The 20,072-nt window shown below is 36.5% G+C and overlaps 1 protein-coding gene and 1 pseudogene across 1 annotated transcript; one reads left to right on the forward strand and one right to left on the reverse strand.

Annotated features, from left to right (window-relative positions):
- Positions 1–202: 202 nt before the first annotated feature.
- LOC114521104 lies at positions 203–2,288 on the forward strand (annotated as a pseudogene).
- A 10,101-nt stretch (positions 2,289–12,389) lies between these two features.
- Positions 12,390–19,894, reverse strand: LOC114521185 (transcription factor E2F7-like). The gene is made up of 7 exons (XM_028541604.1): positions 19,674–19,894; positions 18,708–19,260; positions 17,841–17,901; positions 14,910–14,985; positions 13,508–13,651; positions 12,717–13,013; positions 12,390–12,481 (listed from the first exon to the last, which is right to left on the reverse strand). Exons 1-7 carry the CDS (start codon positions 19,675–19,677, stop codon positions 12,390–12,392), a joined length of 1,227 nt encoding a protein of 408 aa, XP_028397405.1. The 5' UTR covers positions 19,678–19,894.
- Positions 19,895–20,072: the final 178 nt, after the last annotated feature.

Raw genomic sequence — 20,072 nt, forward strand, 5'->3', positions numbered from 1 at the left:
CCCCGGCTCATTCCCCGGCTCATTCCATTCCCCGGCTCATTCCCCGGCTCATTCCCCGAAGCCATTCCATTCCCTTCCATTCCCCGTTCCATTCCCCCATTCCCCGTTTCCTGTTTTAAAGATAGCCCCCTAGGCCCGGCTCAGTCAGAGGGCTCGGCTAGACCACAGTGGCTAGACAGTTAGCTAGAAGATATTTAATAAAGTTAATTGATTTGATTGACACTCTAATACGATTTGCTCGAGATCATCATATTACCGCGCACACCGTTACGATAATAACTTACGATCTTGTGGTCATTTAGTATTCGTTTTATCCGTTCTATTGTTTAATAAACATGACTTTCGTTCAATCTAACGTGGACTGGCAGTCGTCAAAAAATACTATCTTGGAAAGAAACCGTCATATGTTCAACAATCCAGACATGAGCGACATCAGCTTTACTTGCGAAGGTTCAGACACGATATTCTACGCTCATCGTTATGTCTTGTGCACAAGTAGTGCTGTATTCGATGCAATGTTTAATGGTGGCTTGGCTGTGAAAGATTCTACTGTCCATTTACCTGATACAGACCAGGATTGTTTTGAACAGCTTTTAAGATTTCTATACACAGAAGAGTGCACATTAACGATGGAAAATATTGCTGGGACCTTTGATCTAGCGAACAAATACATTCTTCCCTCGCTCAGCAAGGTATGTGTTGATTTCCAGGTGACAAACTTCACCCCTGAGAATGTGCTGACGTCTTTGGACCTGGCCACTCTTTATGATAATACCGAATTGGAAGAACGTTGTTGGCTATTTATACAATTCAATGCAACCGAAGTGGTAGCTTCTCACGGTTTCAATAACATCAGTCGAACGACCATGTACAAATTGCTTAAGCGAGACTATCTGCATATAAAGAGGTAGAACTCTTTCAAGCTGCCCTGCATTGGATCGATTTCCAATGTTCGCTCAAGAACTTAGAGACAACAAGTGTGAACCGAAGGTCTATTATTGGAAGGTTGGTCCACGAGTTTCGATTTTTTACCATGACCAACGCAGAGTTTGTTGAGCACGTTTCGAAGTCTGGCTTGTTAACTGCCGAAGAAATGATACCTATTTTCGAGAAATTTAGTGGTTTCAACTCCTCCGAGTTGAAATGGAATCGACCGAATAGATTCACAGGTAATATGGTCAGGTTTTCCAGATTTGATCGCCCTAATGAAAGCCAACCGCATGTTGGCCGTTGGTGGAAAGCTGATGGCACGCCAAATCGTCTCCGTCTGTCCGTCGACAAAAACGTTATGCTACTTGGCGTGGTATTATATGGAGACGAAAATGATAGCGATTACGCGGTGAATTTTAGAGTTAAGGACGCCAGTGTAACTGGAACTTACACTTCTGAAGTCGACGAAGACGGGATGCCTTGTTTTGCTGTAATGCTACCAAACCCGGTGATGCTGAATCAAAATGAAATTGTGACGCTATCTGCAACAATAACCGGGCCTGATTCATATTGTGGTGACCGGACAGAAGCTTTGCGTATAGTAACTTATAATGGCGTCTCAGTGACATTTAGTGACGCACCCATGCCTAACAATAAAACGAGCATCAGTTATGGCCAATTCCGTGAAGTACTAGTTGCGATTTCGTGAAGTAATACATGTGATTTGCGAATTAACAATGTTGTGCTGCAAACTTTGGACAGTTTTGAACAAAGAGTGTTTAATTTCACCTTAATGAAAACATTGTTTCTAGTTCTAGTTCCTTGCATATGTTTTGCTTTTGTATTTTCTCTTTTTCACAAAGCCTGACCTCATATGTGTCCTGGTTCCACTTTTATTTATCATTGATATTTAAGATGGTTAAGTTTGGTTGAAGACAAAGTCAAAGGATGTTGATTCTTAGAAGAAGTTCAAATCAGGCATTAAGTAATAGGATTAATGATGAGATTAATGATGTAAATGCTGCTATTTGTTTGCTTTACACACAACTTAAGCAACTCTTCAGAAAATTTGCAGGATGTTGTGATCTATTTATAATAGGCTTATTTATAATTGCCATTTATTAACTTTCAGTTTGTATGTCAACCTGTATTTTGTCATTATATATAGTGATGTGGTAAGAGAGTGGTCAAATGTGCTCTCTGGGGTTGTAGAATTTACTAATGGGGTATGAAAATTCATTCTGATGCTGATCAGGATTGGGTATAAAATAAATTATATTCTTCTGGTAAGGGATAATGTCTTTCATGTCTAAAAAAGATTTTATTGGAAACAACAAATGATTTTCATAGCAAAAAAGAAACAATTTAATAAAAGTATAGCCAGATAATCATTTGATTATTTTAAATAATACATTTGTTACTTTTTTTCAACATGACCTGGTATATATTTGGGGCTGATATAAATATATATCATCACAGGTTTAGAAAAAGCTTTTTTATGCATGTTATAAATTAAATTTAGTCTGAACTCTGAACATCCAATATTGTTTGCCAGCTATTTGGTGCAAGCTTTAAAACTATTTGTGGTATTGCCATACTAAAATTTAAGATGATTTTTGGATAGGGTAGCAAATGTTCTCATAATATTTTAGGGGGCTATCCATAATATCCATTGTCCCTAAGTAGCATATATTTATGACCACTCCCTAATTGCTCCTGTATGTCATCAGTAAATTTCAAATTTTCATTTGTAATTAACATGTGTTTCGTTTAAGGGTATTGGACTGAGTTTGCAAAAATATCTTCCATTCATGTCATGCATGATACATTCAATGCTGTTTTCTTGATAGCTTGGTAGCCTTGGTTCGTTTTAGGGGTATTCAACTTTCTACTGCCCTCTTGTTTTGCATTCCAAATATCTTGATCATTTTTAAGAAATTGAAACGTTTAAAAATAATCAGAGGCGTGCATTAGAAGGGTGTAGGGCGTGTAACGCTTCACAGCTCTGCGCCTGCACGGAAGCAAATCTGTGGCCAACAGCTTAACATACATAACTTTAAAAATCAGAAAATATTCATTAGATAAATTAATTGAACGGTCTTTTAAGTTAAGTCAGTTAAATTGTAGAAAGTTCGTAGTAACACATGTATCTGTGAATGTGATCAAAATTTTCATGAAATGGATGGCTCTAACAAGGCTCTGAAATGCTCATTTCCGAGAATCTAGCCCCTAGACCAATCAAATTTTAAAAATTTTCTTGTTTCGCCAAGCAAGGAGGAGCCTTGTGAGCTTACACATTGAATCCTGATAATATTTTATGTCTCTGAAATTGAATTTGTAACAACGGAATTAAACTCTGTGCTTTCGTCGTTTTCCGAATTTTTGCCCTAACTGTAGCACCAAATTACATAACTTTCTGAAGAATTAAATTTCAAAATTCTTGCAGCTTTCACTCGACGCCCGGAGACATTCGTATCGTTTCTCCACTAAAAATACGCCGTATATTACTAGGCTTTTACTATCGAATACAAACACTGTAAAAGTCGGTGCCAGAACGTAGTAGGACACCCCATAGTTATTTTTCGATGTGCACCGGAGCGGCACCTGTGAAGCACCAACGCTTTTCCTGACGATATTCTGGTTTCCGGTGGTCAAGATTACCCACCTTAACACTACGTCTAATTTCACGGGCTGAAAGACTATTAATATACATATTAACCAGCCTTAATTAATGGTCAAGTCTTAACCATCATCGCGTCAATCTTTCATATGGCCGTGTATTAAACTGCAACGGGTGGATATTTTTTTTTCTCAGGGAATAACCGCAAACGTCCCCTTTAAAGCCCGTTTACCACTTGGCCAATATATTCGCGTGACGCGTATGTGAAATCCGGTTATGTGATTGGTTTGTGAAAAAATTCACCCCGAAAAAGAAGAATCGCTTATCTGTTCGCGCGAATAAATTCGCCTAGTGGAAAACTTAACGCCTTTTTGTATTATGACGTATTCTTTCCAGTTTCCAAATAATATACTCACCGGAAATGTTTATACTCGTATTTCCAATTTTCGGTAAATTACCTTTGTCGCTGTGCTGCTTGTTTTATCATTTTGCTCCTGAATGGTTCTATTCTACCGGAACTGGAGGAAACTACCGGTTGCCTGTTTCGTACTACAGGGTGTATCAGTAAAAACGCAACCTTAAAAGTCTATTGGGCTAGGATCTTTTGTTATTGAAAGAGGCGAATATTAACTGATTATTAACCGAGCATGCATGAAGTCTGTACTGTGAAATATAGACCGAGCGACGAAGAGCGAGGTTCATGCAAAAAACCTCGGTCTGATATTTCACAGTACAGATCGAACAAGCAAGGTCAATAAATAATCTGTTTATTATATGGCTGAACTGCAATACTGCATGACACCCGGGATACTGGTCCAGATACGACGGACAACGGTCCGGATATGGGTTTTAACGGCCGCTCGTCAATCAATCAGAATAGAGGATATTGAAAAGCCATATAAATATTATGAGTATTTAATATTGTTTTTTTATACACCCTGCATAAAAATAACAGTCGATTCTTACTCTTCGCGCCTCAAAACACAATTCACAGGATTACACATCTCATCCATGCACAGCAACTATATTTATACAACATGACTTTTTGTACTGTTCGTTAACAGCAGCACGAAATAAGTTTTGTTTGTGTTTATAAATCCTTGACATAAAATTTGCACCACTCAAATGCTGAAATGCGTACCCGATTAGTAGACCATAGGTCGCGTTTTGGTCGCGTCGATGCAAAAATGAGATGATTTAGTTAACCGGTTCGTCTGATACTGCAGAACGTAATCATATCCCGGCTAGGCGAGGCAAAAAGCGCATCACATCAACGGCTTAACCTGATTAGTCTTTCATTATATGCAGTTTCCACCTCGTCTAGTCGGGATAACTCGCATGTAAACAGGCTCTTAGAATCACTACAATCATAATAATAATCGTGTTTTTTATTAAATATTAATTATTTGTATAGGTGTAAATAAAAATTGTCATAAAGAAGCCGTACATTAGAAGATTTTATATTAGCTATATTCGAAACTCGCTCGGAGTTATCTTTTGAATACGTGCATTATGTTTTCATATAAGCTAATCGATAGATTTCACAAAATATGTTTATTTTAAAATAGGCTAGGTGCATTTTTATAATCCTGAACGGACGAATATATTTTGTCTGCATGCTACGGACTGAATATTAAATATTTTGCATCGTGAATAAATAGTAATATATATATATATATATATATATATATTACTTATATTATTTCCGGAAAAACTGTGCATTACACGTGCAGAAGAAAGCAAATGTTTCAACTAGCTCTCTGAACTGTTTTCAAAATGCTGATATTATAGGAACAAGTTTAATGCCGGAAATTTTAGGCGCACGAGCATAAGCGCGTGACAGACGAGTAACCGTTGATGCATGACGTAATCTAATATTGTATCAATACGTAAGTAGTCTTAAATATTCTAGCTTATATTTACTGTTGTAGGTCAGCGAGTTTTCCTGCAAGTTTTTCTCCGAATTTCTGAACGTAGCCAGGACTTGTGGAATCCAAGAGCGAGTAAATTGATTCATAGCATTTTCCATCTAAGTTTTCCATGTTGACATCAAGCTCATTGCCTATGACCTACAAGTGCAAATTGTCAAATATGAAGATATTTCAAGGAAAATACTCTAATAGGTAAGTATACAGGGTGCAACATTTCCTTTATACGGTAAAAACAGCCAGACCGGCCGGTCCTGCTGAATTTCAGTACATACAGAGAAATTACTGGTATTATAGAGTATTTTCAAGAGCTCTGTAGCACGAGAAAAGCAGTTTAACCGCTTTATTTTTATCGAAATACTTCATGCAGTGCTAGTAAAAAAATAGAGTAGCTACAAGGTCAAGTACAACTCGGAATGACGAAGTTGACGAAACATACAGTAGCTCTTGTTTAACTACAACTAAGCGATGATTCATGGCTATGATCTCTAACAGAATTTTTTTGTTTCTAAATAGATATGAACCAAAGTGCTCTAACTATATAAATATGGTAGCTATAGCTATACAGCTCTAGAGCTGTGAAACTGTTCCATTCTTTACACCAACGTCCTCCTGCGGAGGCCGTGGGGATGATAGGAACAACCGAACAAATGGATAACCACCTGGCTTAACCGATGTCACAAGATGTTTGTGTGAAGGCCAACCATTGCTTAGGTTTGTGCCAAGCATTGCTTATAGGGTTACGAAAATAGTTTTTTTCTGACCCACCTTTACATTTGCACGCTATACATTGACAACTACACCATTTTGCTTGTCGCATTTTTGAGTTATTACAAGATAGACCGGAACACAATGAAATGGCGGGTAAGTCACAGACACATTGTATACATCGTGCATTATTATACAATTACTTAATAATGGTTTCCGTGTTTGGATGGCCTGATCCAAACACGCGGGAATGTTGCGAGAGTTAAGATAACTCGAGCAACATTCCAAAGTGTTTGGATCAGATCATCCAAACACGGAAACCATTAAGTAATTGTTTTATAAAATAACAAACCATAATAGGCTTCAACCAATCAGAACACGCGTTATATACATGCTATTTATAATGGTGTTTGATGTTTAAAGAGATAGCTGATTGTCATGTCATTTACTTTGCTTGCTGCTTGGCGAATAACTCTAATGACAGTGGCATTGTGAATGTTTTTCAGCGCTCGTACAATCTCTGCATCCAGAGGCAGGTCTGATGTACTTAAATGTGTCCCTCGTGCATGTTGAGTAACTCTAGTGATGGTCTAAAATAGCCGAGACGGTTTAGAATATACATCAGATACTGGTCTTAACATCTGTGCAGCTTGGTCAAATTAAAATTGTTGGTTATGGCATATAATTTTCTTTCTTTTAAAATCGATGGTATTGGCATGACCTGTTAGTTTATTGTTGATATAGGCTGCTGCTGTTGCTGGCAACTATGATCGCCACACATGACAAATACCGATCGAACAGAAATTTGGTTAATCGTAGACTTATAATAGGCATGGTTGATTTAGCCACCATGTTGACATGCGGTTGAAGAGTATTTACTACACGCGTAAAAATATGTATTAAAAGTATGTTGATGCACGTTGTTAAAACAGGAGTGAACAATGTTGTGCTGCACCCTGTGAACAGTATTGTTAACAATGTTGTTGAAGCTTGTTGAATCATCAATGTTGTTGCGACTTGTGTTACAACAACATTGCATCGTGATTGCATTAACATGCATTAATGCTTCAACAAGGTTTAACAACATTGTTAACAATACTGTTTTAACAAAACATTGTTTAAACAAACCATGATTTGTGGCCTTGTTGGATGAAGTAGGTGCAAATTTCTTCCGGTTGAGACCAGAAATCATGTAGGAGTGTCTATGCACCTGCAAAGTACTTAATTTGTCGAGGAAGATTTTCAAGATTCCTATTGTACAAATGGCGAAGTTGCCTATATGGAAGGTTGAGATGCTGTAGAAAGAATAAATCTTTAAGTGGTGATACCATGTTAACACCAACCAGTGACAGTGTACAACCGGTTTTGTACTCAGTGCCCTTGCTGTCTGTTAGTTTTAAAACGTAAAGATGGTGATTGCACCATCAATCAACGTAGCTAGAAATTACCTTTACTGTAACTGTCAATCAGGACATGTCAATCTAGTTGCGCCTACGTTAAGGGTGCATGCTTTGTGGCAGTGTCGTTAAGTCGCGTGACCGAAGAAGGTCAATTAATTAGTCAGTCCACTAATCGAAAGTTGTAAGTTCTTCAATTGTGAACGTTCGTTACATCGATCAAAGTCGTGTTTAACGAATCTACGTACTCGCGGTGTTTTGAACGTTATCAACATTACGGTGCGCGTGTAAACCAAAGTGAGTACACATTGACCTTTCTTTTTGTACACGAACAACAGTGCTTCTATAATTATTTTAGCTAGTTACTTCATCTATTGATATGTATAACTAGACGATGCGCACTATGTGATAGAGCATGGTTTATAATATTAATTTCTTAGTTTTTTATGATTATTGATTTATTGCGTTTTCAAATGATCGCGTGTTGCATGACATTGTCACGCAAACAGCTTTGTGGTAGTTAAAGCATGTCATTATCTATTATGCTATATAGTTCGAACCGGCTCACAGTTGGCCATGGCTATCTTTTAGCCATGCTAGTAGGTGTAATCTACGCTTGATTGAACTAATATATAAAATACAAAGCCACAACTTGTCTAAATATCGATGCATATATGTAGTATATCCTTATGAATATTGTTTGGCATCTAATAGACTAAGATATAGCTGCTCTATAAAGAATATACTGTCTGTACTAGTTTGAACGCAATGCTGCCATTATTGCTTTGAAGTAGTTTAAAAGTTCAGGCAGTGCAAGGAAGTCTGCTTAAGAGCTAATAAAAGATGGGCTGATATCATTTATTAGATAATTGGACATGAAAAATCTAGTAGCTAAGAAGGCCCTCAATGTATTAAATAACTTCTAGACAAAGAGCCTTTTCTTGTCAAAGTTATATAATGAAGGCAATAAGCAATGTCTCTTTCTGGAGTGATTAGAGCATCTATATTAAGAATTATGCTCCTTTTCAAAGTTCAAGTTGACAAATACCCCCCCCCCATGCTACTTTCTTTCTTCGGGTCATTTAAATTGATTTAATACCACCCCCCACTTTAATTTGATTTTATGTTACTTCTAAAATTGCAAAAAGGAAATTTAATTTTCCATAGGTGGAGAGGGAGGGTGTGCCCACAGTATCCTATATTTTTGCAAATTTTAATACTTTTTCTAAATGACCACTATAAATTACATTAAACTAGCTCAATTTTTTAATGTTTCACATCCAGCCAGGTGGTTTATCTCCTGTGTGCGATGCCTAGGTTTGAAAATGGGTTGATACTATTTTTCAGTTTCCAATTTTCTAAAATTTTTTATCCATCTTTCGAATATTTGCAAACTCAGAAATTGAACCACTGACAATACCTTTTGGCAAAAGGTATTGTCAGTGGTTCAATTTCGCCTTTTGGGTAGTTTTTGGTTTAGGGTCTGGTTATTTTCGCAGTTTACTTGTTCTTTATAAGAGTGTGAGCTTTTGGTCGATGGAAAATAGGTGTACTTCAGCCGATCCTCTCTCCCCGCCCGTGGAAAATTAAACCGCGTAAACAAGTCGCAGTATTTAAATATTATATTAAAATCATAAATTTTACCTTTAAACCGCATGTATCCAATTGTAAGCACATTTTTAAGCCCTCCAAAGTAACTAGATTGATATAAACACATTCTTTCGAGTTGCTAAACTTCGTTGATACGTCGATACGTTGAACAGCAAAACTAACATCCGATATTATAGATTTTGCTTCTTCTCGGAAATCAATCTCTTCTTCTTCCCTGCACATCGCCATATTGAAAAATATTAAAGTCAATCACAAGTACTTTGTGTAAGTCAAAGTCAAATGCTCCAAGAGCTTTCTCTCTCAGGTCAATGCGAAGTTGTCAATGCGGGTACCGCATACTACCCTATAATACTACCTTTTATGGTTTTGATACCTTCAATGAGCTTCCCAAAAGAAAATTTGTCAAGGAAAAATCGTTCTCATTCATAACCCTATGGTTAGGCAGAAAAGTTGCCTGCTCGAACAAAATTGGCAAATATTTTCTTATAATTTTCTTGTTGTTTGTTCAATTTCTAATTCATGGATAATACAATGCAGTTATTTATGGAAAAAATTGAATAATTTTTAAAAGTTTAGGCTTCGTATGTGGGAAGGCTTCAAACAATAGACGTCACATTTGATTAAAAAAATTATCAGAATTCCTTAATTGGCTATTTTAAAAAATTGTTGCAGAATAATTCTACATACTGTTAAACAATAATGCAATGAAATATTCCGATCTGCAGGTAGAACTATTGTCGCAAAAGGCAATATATACCACCTTGCGAGAAAAACACTTTGAAACACAACCATTGGCCAAAAGCCAAAGACCAAAGTCAAAAATTTTCGCAAGATCTTCATAGTTCAAACGTCGCCATTGCTTAAACAGAGTTGCCTTGACACATTTTCTGCAGTTTCCATGTTGATAGAACTTAAGGGTGTCTCTCCGGATCGTCCTGCCCCAAATAACATACATGGTTGCTTTCTAGGTTTCTGTAATTGGCATGGGGTGAAGGATTCGGTAACCGTGGGTGCGCTTGCTGACTGGGTAGAGGATTTTGGAGTAACCATTGGTAATACGCCTGTTGTGACACTTGTAGAGAAGCTAGACTACTTGTGAGTGTGGCACAACAAGTTCAGGGGTATAGGTTAGACTTGAGTCGACGGGGGTGGGGAGGGATTGATGGAGGGTGGGCATGAATTGCTTTGGTGACTTGAAAGAGGTTGTGTCATGTTGGGCGGAGCTACCTGGGTTATGCCATACAGTAGGTTTCCTTTGGGAAATGCCATACCATTAGGGGACATTGGGAAAAAAAGCTTTGCGCCTGTGAAAGGTGCAACTGGTGATGGCCCACAGCTCTGGGAAACGGGATAAGGTGAGATACTTCTCATGAATATTTGATTACCTTGGCTTTGAAATGGACCCATGCCTGCTTTGTTTGGTAGCTCTGGAGTGGAAGGAGGAGCAGGAGGAGTGTTGCTTGGTGATAGTGCAGGTGGCTTCCATGGAGATGGAATACGATGGTGTAAAAAAACAAGAGGTTTAAGTGGGCTGATATCTTTTATAAGGCTGGCCTGAATAGCAATTGAGGACCGTGGATTTAGTTTGCTGGGAGGAATAGGAGATACAGCTTGGTCGACCAACTGCACCATTGGGCTAGTACGTCCATTGCCAGTTGTGAAGCGTCTCGCCATTTGTTGCCACTTGCAGCTGCTCCTATGTGGTTCTTTCATTTGTATCCCTTGCTGCAATTTTTCATCAATTATTGAACCCGCATTACCGGTCACTATAGCATTAGTATTCGCAGGTAGAGCATTTGAGGTTTGAGTTTCGGACTGGTTGTAGGCACACGAGGACATCACTTTGAATGGAGAGTCAGTAGAATGCATGAATTTGCTTTCGTTTCCAGCCTGATTTTTATTTTCTTCGTTTACTTCATCTGAAAAATCAACGATATTTACAATCACCGATTCGCAAGATGTGAGTAATAATATTTGGTTAAAATCACTAAAAGTGATTGTAACTTAACTGCCTCGAGAAGTAATTAGTCGGTTTTACTAGGCCTTTTAAATCAGTGGCCCGATTTATATGTACTATAAAGGACGAATGATCCGTCTTAAGGCTAGTTTCCCCTCAGGAAAATTCCCCTTTGGATCGCACAGGACAGAAAAGTTTCCTTTGTATAAACGCCGCCTGCATGAGAACTCACCGGCAAAGGAAATTTTCCTGTCCGTTCCGATCCAAAGGAGATTTTTCCTGAGAGGAAGCTAGCCTTTACAGATCATTTGTCTGATTATAAAGACACGACAACTATCTAGATAAACTATGTAGACGAATATGTCAGACTATGGTCAGACGAAACACAATCGCGAGTTAGAAACTGCACAGTTTTAGAGAGTAAGTTAGAAAGAGTCCTTTTTGATGACTTTTATGTCCCCACCCCGTATTTATATTTACAGACGGATGATGCGTCAAAACTAACTACCTATTCAAATTGCGGAGAAAATTTACAAATACACTTTACAAACACACATTTTCCAGCAGTACCAAGGCATAAATAATTGCATTATAAAGTGTTTTACCTTTTTCCGTATTGGCTTCCGAACAACTCGCACTATCCACATCCACTGTATGGCAATCTCCCTCAGAATTTGTACGCACTCGTTTTGCGTTTGTTTCAGAGCTGCTTGAGTTTAGTTTATTCTTAGTGAACAAATTTCTTCTGCTTGTCTTGTTCCCATTGCCTGGAAAAGACGAGGGCAGGTATGGCGGCAATATTGCCAACAGTTGAGACATACGTGGAAAGAGTTAAGAAATTTTCAACAACATGTATGTATGTATATATATATATATATATATATATATATATATATATATATATATATATATATATATATATATATATATATATATGTAAAGCGCGGAGGTAAGTACTGCACTATTTAGTATAATGCAAAAATCTGACAGAAGTGTTACCTCAGGTATCTATATAATTATGGGGGGCTGTTGAAAATGCAATGTACCCTAATTAATGAATTATCTATCCTTACTCAATATGATAATACGCTTATTTTGCAGAGACAATTGACCACGTCTTGTTTCTTATACTGATATTAAGGCACCTTGGTAGTCCATCAAAATTTAACAAGAAGATTTTATTTTCTGTTACTGCATGCTGTTTGAGAAAGCAATCTGTAATATACTGGCATACAGTTTTAAAGGATATGATCTGGGAATTTCTCTCGTAGTTTTTGTATTTCTTCACGAAATGTAACTTCAGTTGGACTGTACAGACTCATATCCCGACCTATGAAAAAATATTTAACCACATAACACAACAGGTACATTATTGTACTTAATCAAAACAAAGCTATAAAACTATCCAGCTACGAGTTATTTAAAATTTGCATATACGCAAACACGGCATTGATAAGGATTAACCATTAACTATGGATTAACCGTCTTTTGACTCTAGGACGTATGTTATATATAGGACTTCATGATAAAGTTATTCCATATATAGTAAGAAAATTTCACGATACCAAATAGATTCACAGGGGAGGATGCAAACTCATGAACGTGAAAGCCATCTTGTTTTTCAGCGGTACTGCTATTTGACCTCTCTCTCTTAATTCCTCCACCATTTGAACTGGACCTTCTGACAAACGATGCGCTACAGGAGGCAGACTTTGTCCAACTTTTATTCGGGTTGGCGGTTGCGCTGTGGGACGAACTAGGTGCTGGTAGGATGTGCGGTTGTATTTTGTTTGTGGGGTTACTGGTTGGATCTGGTAGCAGCGAGTGCTTGGTCTTAAAGGTTACAACATTACCATCGGGCACTAGTAAAAATAATAAACAAAAGTGTACATGGTTGCTTGGAAAAACGCAATTTATTTCTTACGTCGAAGATATAATTCTTATCCGTCAGAAATATGCTTGAAATTCATTTCACATTTCCAGGCAATCATGTAATATTTTAACTTTTTTGGTTAGTTAACGATTTGCCAAACTGAATAACAGTATTATAATATATTATATTATAATTAAAACACATGTATTCTTATTCACCTGTAAGCTGATTTTGTGTCTTAAAATACCCAGCGATGTCACAAAAACGATCTATTACGATCTATATGTGTCCATGGAATTTACCCCTTTTCTATGTGGAATCGCAGGCTCATGTAAAAATGACATGAATTCTCAGCCTAGATATTAATTTCGAGTTCTATTCCCGTCATATGTTAATCCCGAAAAGTATTATAATAATTATATGGAATATAGTGCATGCTTTTATATGACCAAATTGACCGAGAAATTCTTATATTTTACATACTTGCATTATTAGGCAGACTTTCTATATCAACGCCAATCCATTTGAATCCAGGTTTTTTCCCAACTGCTCCTCGTATATGCACCTTCTCAATAAGCTCCAGACTTGATAATATGTTGGCGATATCATACAAGCGGCGAACTTTGGCTGATTGATATGGAAGTACAAATTACAACATGGTAGAACATGGTGGTATATATACCAATTTCTGTATCTCACTACACATCGCAATGACACCGCAGAAATTTGACTGTTTTAAGACCTTTCAACCCGAAAATCTAATCGCTGTATCGCTATCAAAGAGAAACCTTTTGAATATCTTAAAAAGTTCAATTTTTCTTCTGAATACGCATTCTGCAATCTTAACTTTGACAGGTCATGATACACATCTGATCGCTGCATGTGAAATGGCTATTTAGAGCCTTAAAATATACACAAGGTTATATTAATTCAGACGATTCGTTTTTACCGTGTACAAGCTTCAAATCTTTTGTGCAAGACATATTTTCTTGAATATATTTATAAATGTTTTTTCTCACCAAGTTTGAAGTCTAAGTATTAAGAATTGCGGCTAAGTCTATACCAATATCCGCGGCAATCGCAATGGCGTATGGCTCCAAATAAGGCCTCATTAGTATAGATGAGCTAATAGCTTTGCCCCGTTTTTCTTGTGATGTTCGCATGAGAAAGTTTGGACAAGCTTTTCTTGCAATGATGCTTTGAGCAAAAACAGGTCGCAAAACTCTTTCGAAAACGAAAAGTTTTCGAAAAAGAAATTTGTTCGCATGTGTACGGCCGTTTATAGGAAACGTTGGGAGAGATGGGGTAGACGACATTTTGTTTTGGCTGTTGCGTACACTCGTAAGGCCAATTTTAGTTTGGAAAAATATGTTGAAATCCACTGGCATGTTAAGAAAACCAAAAACATTAGACTTGAATACTATAATCATACTGAAGAAATTATTGAAATCAGAATATATACAGAGGTTGCAGCGGGCACAACTCTCATATAGCTTTGGAGAACACCTAAGTTTCACTGGTTCACAATTGTGCAATTCGTTATCGCTATCGCTATCAAAGAGAAACCTATTGACTTTAAAAAGGTAAAATTTCAAGTTCTGAAATTAATACGCATTCTGCAATCGTTTGCCGTCTGCAAGCTTCAAATCTTTTGCGCCAGACATAATTCTTTTCTCTTGCCATGTTTGAAGCTTATTGAGAATTTCGGCTATGGTCTTTTTCAACTTCTGCAGTATCGCTTTGAAGTGAACGAGCAATTAAGAAAGAATTAACCATGCAAATAACCATTCATCTTGCTTTATGTATAGTTTATGACATACACGCGCAGTTAATTCCCTCCCCTATCAATCTGAAAAAAGATCCCCCGCAAAAAAATTGTACCTACTTTTGTATTTAACATTTCGTTCGTCATGTTCTTCTAACAAAACAGTAGCAGCATCTTCAAGTGTGACAACGCCGCCCTGTAACAAAACAAAAGTCTTACATGCTCACCCTGTTCTATATATATATATATATATATTATATATATATAATATATATATATATATAATTATATATATAATATATATATATATATATATATATATACCGAGAGAGATATATTACTAGAATGGGAAAAAACTGGCATCTTACCTTAGAAAGTAAAAACATTAAAAGAAATTTCTGGCTTAAAACGCCCAATGATTTGTCCTTTCGACAACTGTCCGTTGAATCAATCGCAGCTGAAAAGAGAAAGATGCTTTTGAAAACGAGTTGGCAAATCTGGTATAGGAGGCTAAAAAGCCTGTTGCCAGACACGCAGTTCGAGGCAACTTAAGCAGGCGGTATTATTTTGGTGAATGCGAAACCAACTATGCAATTCTCAACGCAACACTATCGTATAAGCTTACTAAAAAATTGGCCTGAGCAAAACTACACCTTTTATCATAAATCGTTCTTCATCTTTTGTCAAAATTCTTTCTTTCGACTGTTTGTTGGGTTTAGGTAGATCACCGCAACTGAAATGTCTCTTCATCTATATTGGAATAATGAAATTATGGAACAAATTTCAATGATAGGTGCTCAGCGCACGAAACTGACGAAGTATAGCTACATGATGGTATAAATACCATAAGTATAGACCAATGCATGTGGGGGCCTATTTTTTTTTGCGCCGTGGATATATCGCATCGCACTTCATTGTATATAAGCCTATATGTTAATGTTTGAGTTGACTCCTGGGAACGCATGCATGTATAAGACTCCTTGCCCTTGGGCCGGTTGTTTAACAACCGGTTAACTCAAGGTCAGCGCTATAACCTTAAGCTTTGAACAATCGCCCCTTATTATTAGCATTAAAACCACTGGATGTTCCGCAAATCAACAGAAAATGTCAGCAAATGAATTCCTGGCTCATAAAATAGACCCTTTCGATAATAGCTACGTCACGACATTATCGTTTTAAAATTAGAAACACCTTAAATGAGATTCATTTCCGGCAAGTTTACTCTCACAAGCCACGTGCAAAGATGCAAAACACTCTTCTTCAACTCATGCATGAAAAAGAATATTCAACTTTGACCAATAAATGTGGAAATAAGCCGTAACACTAAAACGAGGCTACTAGGCCAAACCCGGGAGCCTCGCTCTCGAGTAATGGCCTATTTCCACATATATTTGTCAAAATGAAAAATTCTTTTTCATGCATGTGTTGAAGAAGAAGGATGTTTTGCATTTTTGAGTAAAACTTGCCGGAAATTAATCTCATTTAAGGTGCATGTTTCTAGATTTAAAACGATAATGTTGTGACGTAATTATCGAATGAGTGTATTTAGACAAAAATGTAAACGTTAGCATGTTGTCACTGAATGTTATCATAAAAATGATTTATTTCCGTTTGGATCAGCTGGAAATTGAGATATCATCTCTGCTACTGGTCTGGATGACTGGTCACAAGTTAGGCCCCACCTTTGTTTACCAGAACTTGGGTTTTTGGTAAATTTTCCTTTTCCAGTGTTTCATTTGTTTTAATTATACTGTTTCTTGAAAGAGCCTGAAAAAATTGTAATATTAAACATGGGGCAACTTGCGTTCCACAAGCTTAGCTTCAGGCTTAGCACGAAAGCCATATGAAACGATTTAGAAACTGTAAGTGTAAAAACTGCAATTAGATGAGAATACATGAAAGGTAAAAATTATTATCCAAATTTATTCAGCTTTTCAGTCTGTTGGCCTGAAAATAGTTGTGTCTTAATTTGTGGCACATTGGAAACATTTCTTATCATTTGCTCATTTGGTGGTGGCTGTGGAGGATAATTAGTATCTGCATTCTGTGCCCAACATTTCAGGCCAATAACGGTCAATTAAATCACTTATTAGTAAAACCCAGAGACTTACTGACCTTCAGTTTTCCAAGTGTTTGTATAATCTTAGACTTGCCATGCCATAAATATCTATTCTTTGCCAAACGACTTAAAACTTCCACACTCTCAAGAACATTTACTATGTCATAAACTCTTCTTCTTTCCACTTCTAGCAAGCCACCACAAGAAAAAATAAAAATAAGTTTAAGAATGCTCGAAAACATACTTAACACTAATGCCAGCAATGGGAGTAATGAATAATTTGTGGTCATCTTAGAGAGTAGAATTTAGAGTAAAATACACTGCAGCAATGACCAAAATTAAAAACATGTTAGTATATTTTCATTCAAAAAATATGTATTTTCATGGAAAACCCAAGTTGATTTCAACTTTTATAGTTTTGATTTCTTTTTTAGTTTGCATTCATTCCGAAGACCAATTAAGTCAAATGCGCAGAATATGTAGTGTGTTATTTTACGAGCATGTTCTTTGAAGTTTTGCATGGTGTTGTTAAATATTATTCAAAAGCTTATAAATAAATAAATTACATGGTGTATATCACAAACATTTTTGAATAATATTATTTTACGAGGTTCTGGAATGCAGCAAACCTCATAACTTGTAATTAAGCTCTGGATGTTTTCCAGGCTTATTTTGTTGCGGTTACACAATGAAACTTTTGGTAAGAATTTTAAAACAAATGCTGTTCGCTAAATTATATAATAAATCGAACACTTTCTTGCATGCTTTCACCGGCCCACACAAGAGAATTTCTAGTATTATACTTTACAATACATAATCATGCAGAGACATAGACATGTAACTAAGTACCTGTATAGGCTATACCATGCAATTCAAATAGACAAAAAATGCATTTGTCACAAAATCAGGTGAGACAGAGTTGAGGGGAGTTTTGTAGAAGAAATGTTAACAAATATATGAAGCCTACATGACTTACTTAGATCTTTAGAGACTTCATCCAAAGATATTTCAATTGCATTCCCATTGGTATTTTCTGGAAACATTGCTAAGAATCTATAAAGGTGTATATATATAGTCACAAATATAATACAAGTCACAAATATAATACAAGTCACAAATATAATACAAGTCACAATGTTGTTAGTAGTGCTTTTCATTATATATATATATATATATATATATATATATATATATATATATATATATATATACACATTGTCAACTGACATAATTTGAGTGGTCTATGCAGGGTCTACAGATTATCAGAGAATGGGAGAGCTAAGTTCTAAATAGAACCCCACAGTGACATTTTAATTTTCTATATTTATGTAACCCTTTAACGTAATTTCTATTTCAATAATTTTGGCAACCCCCCCCCCATCCATATTATATTATCCTTTTAAAGCTGGATATAAACATACTCATCTGTTAGTCAAAATAATTGCCTATTGAGAGCCGCAGTAAAGATTCTTTTTATTAATTGTACTCAGCTGGCTCCATTCTTACATTTTTATTGCTTTTCAAGCATAATTAACATTTGAAAGCATCACTATTTGGGAGTGGTGGAATGAAAGATGGGTAGCACTATTCATTGGTTTTCACTCTAAAATTGCCTGTTGTTCTGTACATAGGCATAACTCAGATTAACCATTTGAAATTTTGAAATTGGGGATTCAATCTTTTAACAATTGTTAGCTCCTAAGCGGTAATTTTATTGCTTTTCCTGGATTTATAAAATTGCTGCAAACCCACAGTCCTGTGGATGGTGCTTTATGTTGACTTTGCACAGCCTGACCCTGGTCGACAGCATTATCCAGTCTTTGTATAACCAGCCTCTGCACGTTTGATGCACACATTACCTCTGACACAAAAGGCCAAGTGACTTATCCTTCCTACTGTAGGCATTTGGTTTCTCTATGATAATCTCATTGGACACATTGTCATCATTGCCAACAAACAAATCTCGCTTTTTCTCATCTCTGTCACGAATTGCTGGACTAACAACACTCATTAACATCTTAAGATTTGCAGTAGGAGTCAAAGGGTTGTTACATGGTGTTGACTCAATTGAGGAAATTTTATTTGGGGTAGAGTGGACTTCTAGTTCTGCACCCACATTTTGATTCAAGCAACCATAGTCTTGTCCTTGGATTTTGTTTTCAATGTCAATTGCTGAACTACATGCTGAGGTACCACTACACTGGGAGCTTTCCTGTTTGTCTAAAGTTTCTTTTTCTGTTACAGCAATGGCAGAAAGCTCAATTAGTGATGAATGCTTTTGAAATATTCTTTTGGGCAAACAGGGAGGTTGTTCTTGTGTTGGACTCTCGTTTGCTTCAATCCATATTCCACTGTTTATTTGCCTTGGCACGAAATTAGTCGATGCTGTTGTATTCTCGTCGTCGTACATGCCTTAAATTAAAAAATACGATAATTCTTTAAACAATATTATTTATTTGATAATTATACATGTTGCAGGCAGCACACATGCGGCCAGAAATATTATAAATGATATCAATAGAAACATTACATTCACTGTTTCACAAATATACATCTGTAAATACCACCGTGTTCATGTAGACCGCCTAGTTAACTATAAATACAACAATTGTATTTGTAGACTTCATAATACATAAATGTATATTTTCAAAGAGCAACAACATAATAACGCCCATGGACTGTAATTTCCCCTAAGAACTGACTGGCATTCAATAATACACAAAATACACATCTCGAAAGATGGCGTCCCAAGGGTAAAATTTGCAAGGACAATAAAACAAATATAATGCATTTAAAAACCTTTAAAATTATAAATAAATACTCACTCATGTTATCTTTATTTTACGTAAAATTCCGTATGGTTATACGGGCGAAAAAATGATATAATATCCAAATTTAAAATGCATATTGAATCTACAAATTGCTTTAATAATTGTCTCATTCCTACAACAGTTGATTTTGGCGCGCTATTTCCGCGGCATTTTTCGGTTGGCGGCATTGGCGGTTTCCCAGTGAGATTGTCCAATTGAATGAGACAAAAGGAATTAACCAATCACATGCCAAGATTTCATAAAGCCAGCCAATTAAAACCCGGAATTTGCGACTCAGGAATTCAAAAATTCAGCCTAACACAAATTGAGCCTGCGAGCAACAAACTTGGATTAGCGAACCGGATTAGCGTACTTGCGTGAGCACCTTGCTAATCTCGTGTTGGAATGTAAGCC

This window comes from Dendronephthya gigantea, unplaced genomic scaffold (genome assembly GCF_004324835.1).
Source record: "Dendronephthya gigantea isolate DGI-Jeju-01 unplaced genomic scaffold, DenGig_1.0 000019F, whole genome shotgun sequence".
Classification (NCBI taxonomy): domain Eukaryota; kingdom Metazoa; phylum Cnidaria; class Anthozoa; order Malacalcyonacea; family Nephtheidae; genus Dendronephthya; species Dendronephthya gigantea.